At 36.9% G+C, this 19,549-nt stretch overlaps 2 protein-coding genes, 1 long non-coding RNA gene and 1 pseudogene across 3 annotated transcripts; 2 read left to right on the forward strand and 2 right to left on the reverse strand.

The window, feature by feature from the left end:
• Window positions 1-430: 430 nt before the first annotated feature.
• On the reverse strand, window positions 431-3,095 carry LOC143594803 (uncharacterized). Its single transcript, XR_013146405.1, has 3 exons — window positions 2,972-3,095; window positions 669-706; window positions 431-549 (listed from the first exon to the last, which is right to left on the reverse strand). It is a non-coding gene; the product is annotated as an uncharacterized LOC143594803 (long non-coding RNA).
• Window positions 3,096-6,204: 3,109 nt separating this feature from the next.
• LOC143594794 (dolichyl-diphosphooligosaccharide--protein glycosyltransferase subunit 4A pseudogene) lies at window positions 6,205-6,445 on the forward strand (annotated as a pseudogene).
• A 2,746-nt stretch (window positions 6,446-9,191) lies between these two features.
• Window positions 9,192-11,697, forward strand: LOC143594795 (heat shock cognate 70 kDa protein 2-like). Its single transcript, XM_077074021.1, has 2 exons — window positions 9,192-9,430; window positions 9,965-11,697. The coding sequence occupies exons 1-2, from the start codon at window positions 9,217-9,219 to the stop codon at window positions 11,695-11,697; spliced, it is 1,947 nt and encodes a 648-aa protein (XP_076930136.1). The 5' UTR covers window positions 9,192-9,216.
• Window positions 11,698-15,767: 4,070 nt separating this feature from the next.
• On the reverse strand, window positions 15,768-17,450 carry LOC143594804 (uncharacterized). The gene has a single exon (XM_077074026.1). The coding sequence runs from the start codon at window positions 17,388-17,390 to the stop codon at window positions 15,822-15,824; it is 1,569 nt and encodes a 522-aa protein (XP_076930141.1). The 5' UTR covers window positions 17,391-17,450; the 3' UTR covers window positions 15,768-15,821.
• Between the last annotated feature and the right edge of the window lie 2,099 nt (window positions 17,451-19,549).

Consider the following 19,549-nt stretch of genomic DNA (forward strand, 5'->3'; position numbering starts at 1 on the left):
GGTAAATGAGAATTAAAAATGCAGCGATAAAACTTTACTGTATGAATACACAAATTATGCTTTTGTTATTTAATTACCTAAGGGTTAATAATATGTTTGATATATCAGTGACAATAAAACTGATTATCTGGGGATAAAATAAAACTAATCATTTAGCCCTTTCTTAACCTACTTTGATAGACTTTAATTTTCATTCCAGATACCAACTCTGTTTCTGTCTCAATAATGTCATTTTTAAAAATTTTATCCATTCATTTCTTACAAGTTTTGCCAAACATTCAGCATATGATCATCTGATTATTATAACCTCAAAACAGTTGAAGTATACCCAAACAAATCAAATTCTGATTATTCAATATCTCATAAACACTCCCTCAAATTTATTAATATAATAAATTCCTTCCGAAAAAGAAGTAAAGCAACTCACCGTACTGAAAATAGAAGAAAAATTTATTCGGGGTCGAGCTTTAAGATCCTCAACCTCTTTCTGTGAGAGATCAGATAACTTATACGATTTCATTGCACACGTAACAGTTTTAGAAAGGGGTCCTGCAACAGAACCGATGTAGGAACACTTTTAGGGAAAAAAAACAATCCACATTAGCTCTTAGCAAATAATGGAGAATACAGAAATACAGAATCATTGTAGTAACATGCATTAGTTATACCTGATAAAAGTCCTCTGTGATTGTTGAATGATAACTTCCTGTAAATTAAAAAAAGCAAAAGTAATTAGGATTCAGATTAAATATATCATATATGTAAAATTATAACTTATAACACATACACTCATATACTGATAGAACCCCGAAATTTGATTGATTAAAATAAACAAGAACTAGGATAGTTGACCCGATTCGAGATGGGCTAGTCTCTGATTAGAGATGGCAATTCTCCAAATACAATGTTAACAAACCCAAATATTTTTAATATATAAAACATGGATGATCAATAAACTAAAATATCAGCATATAAATAGACCTAACTATATTAATAATGATGGGGTTACTTAGACCCTTCAGCATCCTCACCCATTTATTTCCCTTGGACCCTTCTACTTCTTTGGATCTGGCTCTAATACCCACCCGTAGAGAAAACGGGTTCGCATCAATGCATCCCGCCGGGCAAAACGACTTGTCCTCAAGTCGAGAAGGAAGTTGACCAGTTAGTTGCTTGTAGTTTTCCCAAGCGATAAGCAGCTCCAAAACCGGGTAACCAGCTGCTGAAACTCACTGATGAGCAGCAGCCACCAATCCTGTAGTACGATCAGGACCATTTAAACACCTCTTTTCACACGGAAGCTTCCCAGAAAGTGAGCCTTCGAAATACCCACCAGTTTGAATTTGATCTTTATACTGACCCCTGATTGCATCTCTCTCCTCAGAAACCCAAGACAACATAAACTTCTCTTCACCGATCTCAACTTCAAGTATGCTCGACCTGCTGCTCAAAATACCAATCTCCAACCTTTTTCGATTAAACCCCGCCAAGCGATGCTCGATGGTCTCTTGGAGCTGAATCACGTTGAGGGATTGCAAATTGTGAAGTTTCTCAGAAACAACATCATCCATGGTTTCATGTTGATCTTTAGAGGGGTTGATGTTTTGGCTTGATATCATTTTCACCACCGTACTATCCTCCGCCTCCGTGTCCTTTTCATCATCATCTACTTCTTTACAGTTATAGTCATCTCCCATCACCTCATCAACCGTCAGACGAATCCCGTCAACCTCCATATCCAAATTGGATCTGATATGGTCCCCCTTGTGAAACTCATGGTTACCAGTAGTTGGCACTTCTGACTTTATGAGAATGGCTTCATATTTGTGGCACCTGGAGGGTGTTCAATACATCCGAGCCTTGATTGCTTCAAGGTCGTCCTTCAAGGTTCCAAAAATAACATCTAATCTTGCTGCAATTTCTGCTAATTGAACAGCAATCAGATCAACTTTTGAACCTCCCATTTTGATTTGACTATTCCGGGTATGAGCCATCTTTGCTTCGTTTCCCGGCAATGGAACCAAATGATAGAACCTAGAAATTTGATTGATTAAAATAAACAATAACTAGTTGACCCGATTCGAGATGGGCTAGTCTCCGGTTAGCTGATTAGGGTTGACAATTCTCCAAATACAAGGTTAACAAACCCCAATATTTTTAATATATAAAACATGGATGATCAATAAACTAAAATACTAGCATATAAATAGACCTAACTATATTAATAATGATGGGGTTACTTAGACCCTTCAGCATCCTCACCCATTTATTTCCCTTGGACCCTTCTACTTCTTTGGATCTGGCTCTAATACCCACACATAGAGAAAACGGGTTCGCATCATATACCAACACATAAGCCATCACCAGAAAAAAAATTGCTAAGAAATCATCCACGTGGTGCCTTAGCATTCTCAACCGATCCCCTATCCCCATCTCTATAATTACACTAAAAAACACTACATTTCTCTCTTCTGTTTAATTAAATATATATTTTTTTTGTACTTTAATTATTACAGTTTTCTCTCTCTACCCTATAATTTACAAAAAATCAATACATTTTCCCCAAATTTACAAAAAATCACTACCTTTTCTCTCCCCACCCTATAATTTACACTCACAACCACTCAAAACCCCACCCTATAATTTACAAACTCCCCACACAAAATTTTGGGGGATTAGATGAGAATGCTCTATTTTCGAGAATACAGATCAAACTTATGTACTGGTTGTTAAATTTTTCAAAATCCTAGTAATATTTCCCAAAGATGATCCACTAGTAATAAAAAAAATTAAAATGATGAAATTGTGAGAGGAAAATGACATTAACTAATATAACTAATAGTAGCTAAACAACTTTGCTGACGTGGCAGTAACTAATTTGACTACGCTACCGTGGCGTCTAATATCTCACAATTGATGCATGAAGGATAAGTAATTGACACGAAAAATGAAACCACAGAGAGAAATAGACCTGGATGATACAGCTCTGAAGCAGCCAATCGTTGACCGGCGTAAAGAACAAAAACGAGGGCAAGCAGAGCTCTGACTGAAAATCAGTTGATTGTATGCAACAATTGACATTACCACAAACAACTAGAGAGTATGCTGGTGGCTGTGGTTGATGGTGAGAGTCCTGATAATCAACCGAAAAAAAAAAACCTCAAAATCACAAAGCATTGGTTCAATAGTACTTACAAAAAACATAAAATCATCAAATCAATAACAAAACATACATTTCGTTGAATTCGATTGGACAGCTATCGCATTCGAGTGATAATTAATAAGACGATTCAGAGCAAAAATCACGAATTCGATTAATATGACCTAAATTATGAATTCAACAACGAAACACTCATACATTTCGTAGACTTCGATTGGACAAATACTACGCATTTGAATAATAATAATAATAATAATAATAATAATGATAGACGGATTAATAACAGAAATCATCAATTGAATTATATAACCTAAATTATCGATTCAGCAAATACTAATAATTCATAAATACAATTGACATCTGTAAGGAATTGCTTACGATTAGTTACTGGAGCGTTGAAGAGTGGAAGAAACAGATTAGGAACGATCGGCGGTGGCAGGCAGATGGATTGATGCCGATGACCGGCGGCCGGTGACGACGGAAGACGGCGGCGAGAGTGGTACGAGCTTGTGGTTTGATTCGTTTGTAATATCAGAGTATCAGGTATTGGCATTGGCGTTTTCCATATGATTTCAAAACACCCCCTCTACTTTTAATGTTGGCATGCATAGAGACATTAGTTGCATGGTTTACGTTCGTGTCATGTTATTCAAGTGTGTGATGTCTTTATTACTACAGATAACTATAACTATTTGAGTCTTGTATGGATCATTGGACTGCATATAGTTAACACGACAACCCTTATAAGCTTCCGTACCGAGGTTTAAAGTATCATTTTTGACTATCAAATTGGTTATAGCTCTTTGCTTGTTGTAAGTCAGTCCACTTATGAACATAATTAGATATTTGTTTGACCATAAGATACATTAGGTATGTCTTCAAAATAACCACTACTTTCAAATCCTAAAAACTAACCGGTACACAAAACGCACTCCACGTGTCCATCTTTGTGTGAAAAACTCATTCCAGGGGTACACGTAATGTGCGTAAACACATGTACTCTTTGTAGAACGACCTTACAGAAAAGTCTTTGTGTGAAAGTGCACTCCATGTAGCGCATATTGTTTGGTCAATTCCACACTTCTGTAAAAACACACGTAAAATTTAAAATTATTTTTTAAAATGTTGTTAAAGTAAGTGAGAGAAAGCCTATAAAATCATGAAAGATGAAAAAGCAAACAAAGGGTAGGGAATATATGAATGTGTGATTATGAAAGTTGTCAATTTAGTCATTTTAAAGTAAACCATTTTACCAATGTCTACCTCGATTATGAAGCAAGAAACAGAGACAAGTTTAAATGACAACTCTTTTTTAAAACATAGGAATTTAATCACACATTAAGAAAGAAGAGAAAAAGATAATATTAGTGAAAATCTCTTGAATACAAAAATACTCTAGTTAAAAATTTATTTCTATACATATTTATGTACGCAGGCCTGGCCCAAGGGGAGGGCGAGGAGGGCAACGGACCCGGGCCCGCTCTCCCAAGAGGCTCATAAATGTTAAAGAAATAAAATTTATATTTTATATATAGTTTGTTTTGACATAAAAGTATATAAAATGACTTTTTGATTGAATGAAAAATTTCCTAGACTATGGAAACATATGTCATAGTTCAGTTCCTACTATTAGTATTCTTTTTTGAATAGAAAAAGAACATTCATTTGTTTCATATGAATACTTTTAGTAACATGTTTATTATTATTATTTTTGTTTATTACATATTGAAAAGTCCATTATAGAGGCTTATTTTTTACTCCTCCCGGACCCCAAATTTTAAAGGGTTACCGGAAACGGCCCTGTATATACGTATATCGTTCATGTCGTAGTAATGTTTTATCCTTCATGTGCTATAAACTTTATTGTTTTGAAATAATGAATCTTTATTCTTACACAGACTTCTTCATGTGCTAGTAATTTGTTAGACTTAGAAGACTTGTATTAGCTCATAACTCGTAAGTAATAACAACAAAATACAAAAACTTCACCGACTAAAACTGTAGATTAACCATAAGTATAAGGACAGTATTTGTAACTTACTCGCCTATTTACCGTAGCTAGGACTCTCTCCAGTCGATCGTTTGACCATTTCTGCAATCGATCAAAGGTATGCGATCTCTTACTATTTATCTTAATAGATATTAAATTGATGCATAAATTGATAGTATTGTGTTGGCATTTGCACGTCTAATTTCTAGATCTAGCAGTATCATCTGTATGTGTAAATCTCACTGCAATTGAACCCTAATTTGGAGTAGACTCAGGATCTCAAATCTCACTGCGATCGCATCCAATTCTTATGTGTTTGCCCTTGTTTTTGTCCTTTTTTGGTTTTCATCAGACAGGAGGTCCTAGGGTTTTGAATTAAGGCGTGAAAAGCTGCTACCGAGCTACTTGAGTTTGGTATAACGAAAAGCTCGAAACAAGCCGAGTTTTTTCATGCTCAAAAACAAAGCTTGTTTAGGCTCGTCGAGCCTTGTGTATTTTTAAGTTTTATGTTGACTTTTGGAATTCTATGTATTAATTTCAAACAGCAGAGTTGAACTTGAGCCATGCTTAGGCTCGTTTAAGTTTTTTCGCAAAATGTATTAAAAAACGTATATGATTTAATTAATAAATAAAAAACGAACCAGAAGGTGAAAAAACAACTCACAAGCTAAGCTCGAGCTTTAAAAAAAGAGCTGGAAACGAGCCAAGATTGAGCTCTTGTAAGTCAAAACGAGCTGACCCGAGCTTGGCTCGTTTACACTCAAATGCTTTTTTTCAGTTCTAAATTATTTAAAAGACTTGCAAACATTTTTTTATTTTTATATTTTTAACTCATTGCAACTTTGACAATTGTGGAAAATGCAGGTTCTTTAAAATTGCATATTGTTTCAAAACTAGTTCTAATTTTGAAGATATTTTATCAGTTCAAATACGATTTTTCAAATTGAACACCTAGATGTATACACACTATGATCATTTAATTTTTGAACAACTTGGAATTACTTGTATGCTTGATCTAATATATTGGATTTTTCTTGTGGTTTTCTTCTTGCAGATGATTACCGATAACGACTTGGGATTCATTGCCAACTTCCTTGGCATATTCATATTTGCTCTGGTAATTGCATATCACTGTGTGCTTGCTGACCCGAAATATGAAGGGAACTGAAGGGGCCTTTTGGTGGGTGAGATGAATGGTGAAATGCAGTTGTAGAGGTGTTATGAGATGATTAAGAATTACACATTTGACATTAAGAAGGCACTATTATGATATTAAAACTTTGGTAATTTTGTTTATCAGTTGGTGGATATTGTGTTTTGTGTTTCCGAGATATATGGTAGGATGTTAAGGACTAGATATCTGTCCAATTTGCGAGTTTTAGATAAATACAGGGGTGCCATTGTGTGAGGTTGAAATTCAATCTGAACATGACCGAAATTTTATTTTCGTTTAAAAAACATCCACCTTGACCTGCACACAATTAAAGTCGTTTCGAATGTGACCCGTTTAACTTATTTTTCTACAGTGTTGAATAATGAAGTTGTAAGCGTGACATTCAGGTTGATCAGTTAAAAAATGGTTAAATAGGTTAAAACATGTCGGCCTCCGTAATTTAGTAAATTAAACTTGCCAACCTGGACTTGAACCCCTTTTTAGAAAGGTGGATCAATTAAAAAAATGGTTAAATAGGTTAAAACACGTCGACCTCTGTAATTTAGTAAATTAAACCTGTCAACCTGAACATGACCCTATTTTAGAAGGGTTAAATGTGACAACCCAAAAGTTTATTATACAGATCTAGTAATCATGTTGTGTTCAAAAATTTTCATAGTATAGCTTGTTTTGTTTCTGTTAGTTAGCGATGGATATGAAGTTATATTCATCAAATTCAATCTCAACAAATATGTTTATAAATGGATTGATTTTGAATGTTTTATCTTCCGGAATGAATCGCCATAATAAAACCAGTTCTACTGATATACTGCTAAAAGTGAAAATGTTCTGATTTGTTTCTAAGCAAATTGTGAAAAATGGGTAGGTCAAGATAGATCGATTGGGGTTGGGACAACCCTTTAAGCATCTCTTTTTTTATCCATTTTTTACATTTAACAAATTGGGTGAAAATATAATTATTGCAATAGAGAACTCACCATAGCACTATAAGATTGCATCAATACGTAGAGAGATAAGGTAACACGCATACACTTGAAAGAGTTCGAAAGAGCCAGCTGTAACTTTTTTTGACGACTTGTGTATCAAGAACTTGCTAAAGTTATACAAAACGGACGACTAAAACCATCATAACAATAACAATAGACCCCTCAAAATGATGAACACCGCAAGAATATTCTAAAATTTATAACATTGAATAATATTCTAAAAATTATAACATTGGATAGAGATTGGTTTGTGATTAATCAAGAAACCATGGAGCTTACGTTGGTGAGACTAGCGTTCAAACATTGTGGAAACCATTCGTCTATTTACAAAAACATCGTGGAAAGATTCGATTTACGAAAACATAAATGTCTCATTGTGTTTTGTTTCAAGTACTATTATTTTATGCCTAAACCCTTTTATTACATCTGAGGTTGCCTGAAGGTCCTAGGTAACAACATTCAAGGCTATCTAAAGGTCCTTCATGTTCATTGGAACATTTTAGTATATTAGTGTGTTATGTGGTACACCAGTTCTTTCTTAGCGTGGCTAGACCCGGGTTCGAAACCCATGGTGGTCGGTTTTGTTATTATTTTTTGAGGGAAATCGTTAAACAAAACGAGGGTTCAAATTGCATTTATTTAAAATTGCAAGGATATTGATATCTTTTCATAGAAAAATTAAAGTTGTGACTTGACACCATATGAACCTTATATGTGAAATGACCACCACATAATTGAAAGTAAGGGGGTGTTTGTTTTTTCTTCAAACATCTTCAAGGGAGCTAATGTCTGCACGCGCGCAGACATTACCCTTGAAGACTGTTTGTTTTTTTTCTTAAAACAGATCTTAAGTTATCTTCTTTCATCTTAAAAGAAAAGCAAAGAAATCTTGCTTAAAACATCTTCGCAAAAAAATCATACTCTTATCCCTTTGAAGCCACCCTCTCATCCACTCCTCCCACCACCGTCCGCCACCACCACCCACCGTACGCCACCACCACCATCCCCCACTGCCACCGTCCACCACCATCCACCGCCACTACCCACCGTCCGCCGCCACTACCAGCATCCACCACCACTACCCATCGTCCGCCACCACCACCACCACCACCACCATCCATCACAGCCACCACCAATCACCACCGTCCACCACCCACCACAACCGTTCATCACCACCACCACCCACTGTCGGACGCCATCACCGTCAACTACCACCGTCCACCACCCACCAAAACCGTCCATTACCACCACCCACTATCCACCACCACCATCCATCGCCACTACCCACCGTCCGCCGCCACAATTTTATTATTATATTTTCTATGTAACTTGAATAAATTACTTCTATCTTGTGAGATAAGTTTGACAGTTATGCAGACAGTATCAGCTTATAAAAACAAACAGTCTTATATTTTCAGCTTGCAGATCTTCAGACCACATCTTCAGTTGCAGACATGAAAACAGATGAAATCAGCTTGCAGACAGTTTATGTCTGCAAAAACAAACAGCACCTAAGTCATCATAGGGATATAAATGCAATTAAATCATCATTTAATTCAAAATTGTAAAATGGAAAGTAGAGATCCATTAGAAAAAGAAGACGTGTCCAAAAACTTAAGCAACAAACAAGAATCGTCGAGAAGGAGCGAGAAGTAATGATATAAAATAAAATCTTCGTCAAAGTGGTCAAGATCTTGATCAGCCGTTGGATTCCAAATTTAACCGATAATCGGACGGTCAGGAATCAAAGTAATGAAGATTCTGGAATATCTTCCACGCCATATAACCTCCTCCTCCTCACATCAAATCACTTTAACAAAAAAAAGCGTTACAATAATATTTTCTTACGCATAATAACAAACACACACGCTCATTTTCTTCTTCTTCTTCTTCTTCTTCAAGAAATATGGCGGGAAAAGGTGAAGGACCTGCAATCGGAATAGATCTAGGGACGACGTACTCGTGCGTGGGAGTCTGGCAGCACGACCGTGTTGAGATCATCGCTAATGACCAGGGGAATAGAACGACGCCGTCTTATGTGGCCTTTACGGACACCGAACGCCTCATCGGCGATGCTGCCAAGAATCAGGTGGCCATGAATCCTATCAACACCGTCTTTGGTAAGATTTTATTTCTCTACTCTGTTTCGCTTAATTAATTTACCAACTGCATTGACTAATTTGACGTTGTTATAAATAATATTAGTAACCTAGGGCTTATTTATGAAATTGTTATAAATTCTATTTTCTGCATTCCTTTTATGCTCATTATTTTATGTATTACTCGTCGAATTACTTTTTATGAAAGCCTAATTATGACGATTCTGTTGAAGAATTGGGGTTTAATCTGGACTGTTGTATGGATCTCCGGTTATAACCCTTTACTGTTCATTACAACTCTGTTCTGTTGTTTCCTGCTTTGCCTGTAAACGAGCTGAGCAGGTCGTTTTCTCTAGCTCGGTCTCGGCTTCTTATTATTTTTTGACTAAATTTTTATTATTTTTTTAAACTAAATTTACATACGTTTTTTTTATTATTTTTTATGTATTTTTGAGGAAAACTATTAATTGCCTACTTGCCTGCTTAGAAATTACTGTATTTACATTTGTTAAATCCTAGATTGTATACTAAACAGAAGTTTTGCTTGAATGACAGATGCGAAACGGTTGATTGGCAGAAAGTTTAGTGATGCTTCTGTCCAGAGTGACATGAAGTTATGGCCATTCAAGGTTATACCCGGTCCTTCTGACAAACCGGTGATTGTTGTTACTTACAAAGGCGAAGAGAAGCAGTTCTCAGCAGAAGAGATTTCTTCAATGGTTCTCATAAAGATGAGGGAGATTGCAGAGGCATATCTTGGCACCTCAATCAAGAACGCTGTTGTAACCGTTCCTGCTTACTTCAATGACTCTCAAAGGCAAGCTACAAAAGATGCAGGTGCGATTGCGGGCCTCAATGTGATGCGTATTATTAATGAGCCTACAGCTGCTGCTATTGCATACGGTCTTGACAAGAAGGCAACTTCTTCTGGAGAGAAAAACGTTCTTATTTTCGATCTTGGTGGTGGTACTTTTGATGTTTCTCTTCTTACCATTGAAGAGGGTATCTTTGAAGTGAAAGCCACTGCTGGTGACACGCATTTGGGCGGTGAGGATTTTGACAACCGGATGGTGAATCACTTTGTTCAAGAATTCAAGAGGAAGAACAAGAAAGACATAAGTGGAAACCCGAGAGCTCTTAGACGGCTGAGAACCGCGTGTGAGAGAGCCAAGAGAACCCTCTCTTCTACCGCCCAAACAACCATCGAGATTGACTCTTTGTTTGAGGGTATTGATTTCTACTCAACCATCACACGAGCAAGGTTCGAGGAGCTCAACATGGATCTGTTCAGAAAATGTATGGAGCCTGTGGAGAGGTGTTTGAGAGATGCTAAAATGGACAAAAGCTCGGTTCACGATGTTGTTCTTGTAGGAGGTTCTACCAGAATCCCAAAGGTGCAACAGCTGTTACAAGATTTCTTCAACGGGAAGGAGCTTTGCAAGAGCATTAACCCTGATGAAGCTGTTGCATACGGTGCCGCGGTCCAGGCTGCTATATTGAGTGGTGAAGGTAACCAGAAAGTGCAGGACCTCTTGCTTTTGGATGTTACTCCATTGTCTCTCGGTTTGGAGACCGCAGGTGGAGTGATGACTGTTTTGATCCCGAGAAACACCACAATTCCCACCAAAAAGGAGCAGGTTTTCTCGACCTACTCTGACAACCAACCCGGGGTTTTGATCCAAGTTTATGAAGGGGAGAGAGCAAGAACAAAGGACAATAACTTGTTGGGCAAGTTTGAGTTGTCGGGAATTCCCCCTGCGCCACGTGGCGTGCCTCAAATCAACGTGTGCTTTGATATTGACGCCAACGGTATCTTGAACGTGTTGGCTGAAGATAAAGTTGGTGGTCAGAAGAATAAGATTACCATTACTAATGATAAGGGAAGGTTGTCAAAGGAGGACATTGAGAAGATGGTGCAGGAGGCTGAGAAATACAAGGCGGAAGATGAAGAGCACAAGAAGAAAGTGGAGGCAAAGAATGCTCTTGAGAATTATGCTTACAACATGAGGAATACAATTAAAGATGATAAGATCGGTTCAAAGCTTCCTGCTGATGACAAGAAGAAGGTGGAGGATGCGGTTGAGCAGGCTATGCAGTGGCTGGACTCGAATCAGCTTGCAGAGGCTGAGGAATTTGAAGACAAGATGAAGGAGTTGGAGGGTCTTTGTAACCCTATAATTGCTAAGATGTATCAAGGTTCTGGTGGTGTGCCTGATATGGAAGCTGATGGTCCAAGTCAAACTGCTGATGGGAATGGTGCAGGCCCCAAGATTGAAGAAGTTGATTAAGTCTAGTTTTGGGAATATTGTTCTTGGTTGAGAAAAGCTTTTTGCAGTATTTTTTTTTCTTTCTTTATAAAATGTATGGGATGGTATGTTTTTAAACTTTTTAATGATATAGCATTCGACCCAATATTTTCCATAATGCTGTGCAACCTAGGACAATAACTATTTCCACAATGCCAATGACTAATAATATTTGATCCATCTTCCCAATTTGGCTGGCTTTAACAAAGTTTATATCTGAATCACCAATACTCGTTACGGTTTGAGAAAACGGCAAATCAAACTAGTTGGGCTGAGCAGGTCAAACCGAACCAGTAACCTTTCAAATCATTAATTTTGAGAAAAATATGATTCATGATGATTGTTCATTCCAAAAATTAAAAGGAATTTTATTTTAGTGAGATCGGACTACTAAATTCTCAACTGCAAAATCCTAAATGTTTGTTTGGACCTCAAAGCACCTACTTGCTTCATTCCAAAGTTTAAACAGTTTAGGTCTTAACCCAAAAATGGAAAAACAGTTAATTTCCAAAGGATAATAACCTGAATGTCTGGGTCTCAAAAAATTGACGTGACTTAATTTTAAGTTTAATCATTCAATCGGTTTAAATCCAAAAGTTAAGCTATCAGTGTGATTGATCAGACAAGTACCAAGGCTTTCGGTATACTTCTGAAGAAAAAAGCATATATTTCATAACTAGGTTATAAACCCGTATACTACACGGGGCTGTGCACAAGAAACTGAGCTTAACATCATTATGTTTAACATGAAATGTCAAAAGCAAATCATCAAATAAATATTGAATAATACGCAAGTAAAAAAATTGGATATATAGATAAACTGTTTGATAACACGGGAAGTGAACTCACTAATAAGAGCTACAACCAATTCTCTCAGTAATTTAAGAATCCTTTTGCAAACATATATGCACATCCCAATATTAAAATGAAAAGCCAAAGTCAAACTGGTGACTTACACGGAGTAAAAATGAAGAATCTATTCACCTTGAAATACATGAGCAATAAAATGACTGATTGCAGATGCTTGTCAAAATCCCACTTATATTTCCAATCTCTATACACAAAATAAAACAAAAAGAAAAGAAAATCATTCATAAAACTTCATAGAAATATACATATATATTAAGTTATTTAGTGAATACTGGCCAAGACAAACTGTACACGAGGGCTGCTTTGTATTTGCAGGTGAAGTTTGCGTGTGTTCAATTAGACAATATATATTGCACATCAACAGTGAAAAGCGCACGACATGAGGTACTCTGCCTGCATTCTAACGCAACAATTAACAAAGATTCAGAATAAAACTTTATTATAAACTGTGATTAGTGGAACAAAGACCTCCGAAGATGAGAAGCGTCTTCCATTAAAATGCTTATGTAAATATGTAATGCATCCGTTGAGTTTTGGTCATCAAATGTTACCAGAATACTATACCAGTTCCCCATTCCATCATTTCTAAACCGCAATACAAGATTAACAAAACTATGCCTTAAAGAATCAATATTGAATACTAATGACTATTGACAGCAAACCTGACAACACGTGTTTCCAAAATATTATAAATGAAGGAGCCACAAAACTGACAGAAATCAGCATGTGTCATGTGATTTGGCACCCTAAGTACACAGATAAGAGACATTCTTCCAACCTAAATAGCTTTACAAAAACTAAATCTGATCACTAAAGATAATTAGGAAAACATGAAACAAACTACTGTTATCTAGTATCATACTATAGTTTTTTGTTTCATTATCTAAAACACTTTTTAACGTTAAGGAATAAAAGGTTGACCCTGATACTGGGTTAAATTTGACCCAACAATAGAAACATTTTTTACCTGTTAATGAAGCAAAAATGTTGACCCGTTAGCAGGTTAAATTTGACCCGATAACAAAACCTTTCTTTACCCGTTAATGAAAGATAACTTGTTGTAAACAAAATTCACACACACATAATGACAAGGAAACCATAATTATATGTTAGAAAATAATCATATTTCAATAGTTGGTTCAACTATTTCAGGTGTGGATCTATGCATATTTGTGGTCATTATCAATCATATCACTCATCCTTATAATCAATCTAATTATGACACAAAATCAACCCGTTTGACCACCCTCTCATTTTACCAAAAATAAAATAACATTATTTGACCTTTTTTAGAGTAAACACAAACCAAAGTCACCCGTTCACTATAAAAAAAGGGTCGAGCTGCCATCTTTACACAACACAGACAAACTATAATCCTAATTTATCACCTATAAGCCACCGAGAAAGTAGTATAAAACTATATTTGCATACCGCAGGGTCATAGATTAATGCTCCTAAAGAAAGGGAAAGATGGACAAGTGGCTCAGGGTATTTAAAACTATCCTCATCAACATTTATTTGCAAAACTTCTACCATTTCAGCATATGGCCCTCCTTCCTCTTTTACATTATTGTGTTTATTGTCCCATGTGGCTTCTTCATTGCAAAAAGGACTCAATGTATCAGAAAGATTATGGGTTCCCAATGAAGACATGGATGAAGCAGAAGAAACCGATGGCCCAGATTGAGATTGATTTTGGTCCCCAAGCTTACAGCAGATAGAGCAGATACATCTGAAAGTCTACCGGGCCTGTCAAGACTGGCACTATCAGTAAACGAAGTTCCAAGGGGATCCCCGAGACTACGACGACTTGTTTTTCTCTCCTGCAATTACTCGTCATTAGACAAAGAAAAGACGGATGGGTTGGGTTGACCTGAAGTATTTTTGACCAAAGAAGTTTTGAATGTTTAATGAATAATTGGTTGCCTAGTATTAGTCTGGTTTACTGAATCAGATGATTTAATTAATAAATTTTATGCATAAAAATGGCTTTTTGGCTTTTCTTTTGTTAATTTTACACGCCTATCCCAAATCGACCTAAAATCAGTTTAATACTTACGTTTTGGGATGATGAATTCGAGTTGGCAGAATTGATTTGATAATGTATTAATTGACCACTTAACCAAGCATCAGAGTTGACTTTTTTGAGGAGTGACTGTTCAGCAACAGGTTTGTAATTGTGATCCAATCTTATGTTCTGAAGGAGATTTTTTGGTATGTGTACTATGAACATGCTGCTAAAAAGTTGTTTGGTAGAGTGAAAGTATATAACGTTCCAAATGAAGTATTGATGTCACCTTCGAATTTGTTACAACTGATCAAGAGATGTCACCTTCGAATTTGGTGTGCCATTTGAAGCAATGCAAGATATTGAGCTCCGATATGGTGTCATCTCCGATTCAACCAGCCCGCCCACACGGAAGATTGATCAGGCAATATTCCCAAGTTTTGCATCATGTGTCTAAACATATGAAGTAAAATTTGATTTTCAATGACAAAATAGCAATTGTATATCAATTCAAGTAACCTCGATTGAAGGAGAAGAGAAAGGGGTCTAAACCATCGTCAAGGTGGTTTTAGAAGAGAAAAAACTGATAGCCGAGAATATGTTGGCAACTCCTCAGATGGAGGGAACAGGTTGAAGCGGCCTAAATTTATGTTATGAATTGTATAAAGTAAAGATAATAATGAGGGCTGTTGTAGGGATGACATGTGTTAAAAAAACCTTGTTTTATTATAATAGTAAATATGGTCAAACGGTTGGTTTCATGTTTTAAACCGGACAAACCGTTAATTTCCAAACGCAAAAACCTGGATCTCAAACCAGTCGACTTACCTCAAATTTCTTCCGTTTTTGGATTGACAGTCCAATCGCAATTTAGACAGTTCAAGCAGTTTCAACGGTTAAAAAACGAACCTTCCTAATTCAGCCAGCGAATGTTGCATCACAACCGTTTTTAGGTTACAAGTTAAGACTTACCATATTCAAATAGCATATAGATAACCCATGGGCTATGAGCAATAAGCAATTTCTTTACTAAACATATAAAAAGATTCAACAAACAAAGATGCAAAAAACGAAATCTACAGAATGCAACTTTCCCACCCTTCATAGTTTCTACTGTTTTCGCTCATGAAGAATGCAAAACTACCCCAATTCTGATAAAAATAAATACGATAAAAAAAAACAGCGAAACTGCGACATTTTCTTCTGTAAACGGTCCATTCACGAATCCTTAAATCAAAGTCTCTGTGAAGTCAACATACTGACGCTGATCACAGACGCGAAGACAAACGCGAACCTCATGTTCTTCCGGTCCTTCCCGATGTTTAGGAACCACAATCTCGAGTATGGTCCCACTATCATCACCATAAGCTTCTATATTAGCATCTTCAGGAATACGCGCAGGCAGAGATATTTCCCTAATAAACTCGCCAGGCGGACAATGCTCGGGTGCAGGATCAGTCAACTTAAAAGTCCTATCTTTTCGTTTCAAGACCGGCATGCACCCGGCACTAACACCAAAGATCTTCACAACACCATGAGTAAGAGTGTTTTTCCATGTAACTTTAACCCTGTTAAGATCACCACAAGGCAAGCTTACAACAATTAAGAATGATTCGTCATCTTCATAAATTGTCTTGGCAGCTGTAACGGGCCCACATGCGTTCCTCATAACCCCCGAAAAATCATTGACCCAATGCGGCTCCACATGATTAACATCAAGAACTCCATCATAGTTATCGTCATCGTTACCATTCGTGAAGAAGTTTTTCTTCCGTTTATTGCTACACCCGACCGTAAGCTCAACCCCGTTTAAACTCCCGTTTGACTCACCGACCACATGCTCTGATGCCTGAGTTGAAAGATTCAACCCTGAACCATTTAACAATTTTTTCGGTTGATTAACGTTCTTGATGACCGGAGGACGTTCAATTTCAAAATCGGTAGTGGGCAGATTCCTCCACGAACCGAAATCACTCGCATCAAGCGGGATTGAAAAGTTTAAATCCCGGCCAGTTAGCTCCACCCATCGTTTTCTATCTTCCTCATCTAACCCTGATAAATTCGGGGCCCGCACGACTTCAATCCCATGAACACATTGCGGATTAGAAAGCCCCCGGTATTGTTTTCTTTGCATTCGGTGAGATCTCACAAACCCTTTATCCGCACTGAACGGAAACTGCTTTTCACCTTGTCGGGAATGCCTGTTCATGTAACTTCTCAGCTGCATCTTTCCCAACGCGTTCTCGGGCCGCTCTTTAAAAACCCACATGTACATATTCTCCATATCATGCTGAACAAGGAAAACATCCAACTTCAAATCTGACTTATCATACACGTTTTCCCGATTCACCTTATTCTTCGATTTCTCGTTTAAAGCCGGTTTGAAGTAGTAATTAAAGAAAAACCAAGCGCCCCACACGCTATCAAGCCGTTTGGCACACTTTTTACCAAGCTTTGTAACATTAATATTCGTTTCCACTTCATAATGTTGCGGACCTAATCCAACCTCCAACATGTCACACGCGTCATGAAATGGCGGAGGGCTCGGTTCCGCTGAAAACGGAAGGTTAATATCGGGAGGTAAGCTAAGAACCACCGCTCGGTTCAGCTCTCGTTCCATCTCATCATGTACCGATATACATGAATCCATGGATAACATTGTTGACAGATGATTATTATTATCCATGGATAAGTTAGTCAGCAAATCTCCATTAAGTTTCTCTTTTGCAGGCATTATTGTGATCTTATCTTCTTCGGTGGAATCACTCGTCCCACCACAATCAACGCTCAACAGCATGAGAAGAAACAAAAAACCTCATACAATCATGCCGTAAACCTAAATCAAAGAAATCAATTTACACCTTTCTATATAAAAAAATTTCCTAAATCATACACAATTCAACCGAAACTCCTTATATACATTCTAATTAGGGGTGTTAAATGCGTTGTGTCTCCAATCGGACACGAACCCAAACCCAAAAATCCTATAACACGTGAACCTGAACAAGACCTGCATATTTGTGGGTTGACCCGAGCACAACCGGTTTGACCCGAAAGTTTATAACTTTTTAATCCTTTTCACATATTAATAGTCTAAAATTACGTTTATTACATAAAACACACTTTAAAAAATTAAATATAAAATACACGGTTTAAACGGGTCAAGCCGCGAACCCGTCAGTTCTATCATGCCCTAAACCTAAATCAAAGAAATCAATTTACATATTTCTATACAAAAATTCCCCAAATCAACTCAAATCATACACAATTCAGCTGAAATTATAAACAATATCAATAATTTAAACAATTTACGATGAATTTGGTTCAGAAATCAAACGAATTGATCGATAAATACAAACAATTTCATAATAAACAGAACGGTTGATGAAACCCTAAGCCTAGAAAAGTCAAAATTGATAACCTTAGAGAGACAAAGATTGAGATGTTAACGTGGGAGAAAGAAATGAGACGAGGTTGTGTTTGTGTGTGTGTTGGTTTGGTGGTGTGAGGTGGGACCTACACTAGTTGAACCCGAGTTTTATTAAAGGAACATGTGAGTTTAGTTATGTTAAATATTATTTTATTTCATTTATTTATTTGTTTAAGAGTAAAATGTATTTAGTATGTGTTAAAGCAAATCCTTACCAGATTTGGATTGGGTTATGATCCACCTCTAGATTGAAATAAATATGGAGTAAAACTGTAAAAGTAAATATAAGAACACCCAATTAAAGATGTAAAAGCTGGTATTTCATATCATATCACATTGTTATATATGGAGAGCGAACACATTTCTCGATTGATGGCCGGTGTAGAGGAACACACTTTAAAAATCACCAAGCCTTTCTCTAATAATTAGGCAACTAGCTATAAACAAAAATGTTGTTGTAATTTGACTCTGTTAACAACGACCTAATGCATATATTAATTTACTTGAAATACAAATAAAGAGTGCAAAGAAATTTGAGAATATGATAGTTTGTCATTCACATAAAAAAATTCAATTCCAGATATATTATTTATATATTTACAACACCTGAAACACAAATACAACGACTAGAATTTCACGTTTACGATATCAAATTACCAAAAAAAAACTATACAAACAAATTACCAATGCACATATACATTCTCAAAGCCATTTAAAAAAAATAAAAAGAAAACACATATACATTCTCACACGATGGTGCAACGCCCATTTGGATGATCATGACTACGAGTAGTAGAGAACCCATAAAAATCCGGTGGATACCCGTAGACCACTTGTTCTGCCATGGGCATCGCTGGTGCCGACGGTTCTGTGGCTGCCCATGATGGCGCTGGTGCTGGTGCATACTCGACATCCGCACGATCTATCTGTTGAACACCCATATTGCCACTTGGTTCGGGTCTAACAACCAGTGCGGTATCTCGGTTGATGAAGTTGATCCTGACTATATTCCAATTTGTAATCTCCACACCACCATTGACCTGGGCCATTCTAAGCATAGCTTGGCCTAACCCATGAAGATCTAGAGTTTGATTTGCGGGTACTTGATCATGCGATACGATATAATTAGGGATTTGGTTTGTAGGGACGAGGGCTCGTGATTGTACCACAACTGATTTCTTAATTTGGCGCTCGAGAGCGCACCTGATCACTTCACAGTTTTCAGCAGTCTCGATCGTGACATTACCGCTTTCACGATCGAGTTCCAACAACTTAACACCAATTCTGCGTAGTGCGATTCTAACCTTTCGTGAGCAACCGTCGCAGTTATGAAATCCGATGATATGAAGAATTATTGTCATTTGAAATATGATTTTATTTGACTTGTCTCTTAAGGAAGGGGATCGAACGAGATAATGTTATTGAAGGAATATGAATGGTGATAATGGTTTATATAGATTTGGGATGTGTATTGATTGCGCCATGCATTATACTAATATTAATTAATTGCGTAACAACGTATGGAA

Source organism: Bidens hawaiensis, unplaced genomic scaffold (genome assembly GCF_021521415.1).
Source record: "Bidens hawaiensis isolate Kalapana, Puna unplaced genomic scaffold, B.hawaiensis_p1.1 tig00044214_1, whole genome shotgun sequence".
Lineage (NCBI taxonomy): Eukaryota > Viridiplantae > Streptophyta > Magnoliopsida > Asterales > Asteraceae > Bidens > Bidens hawaiensis.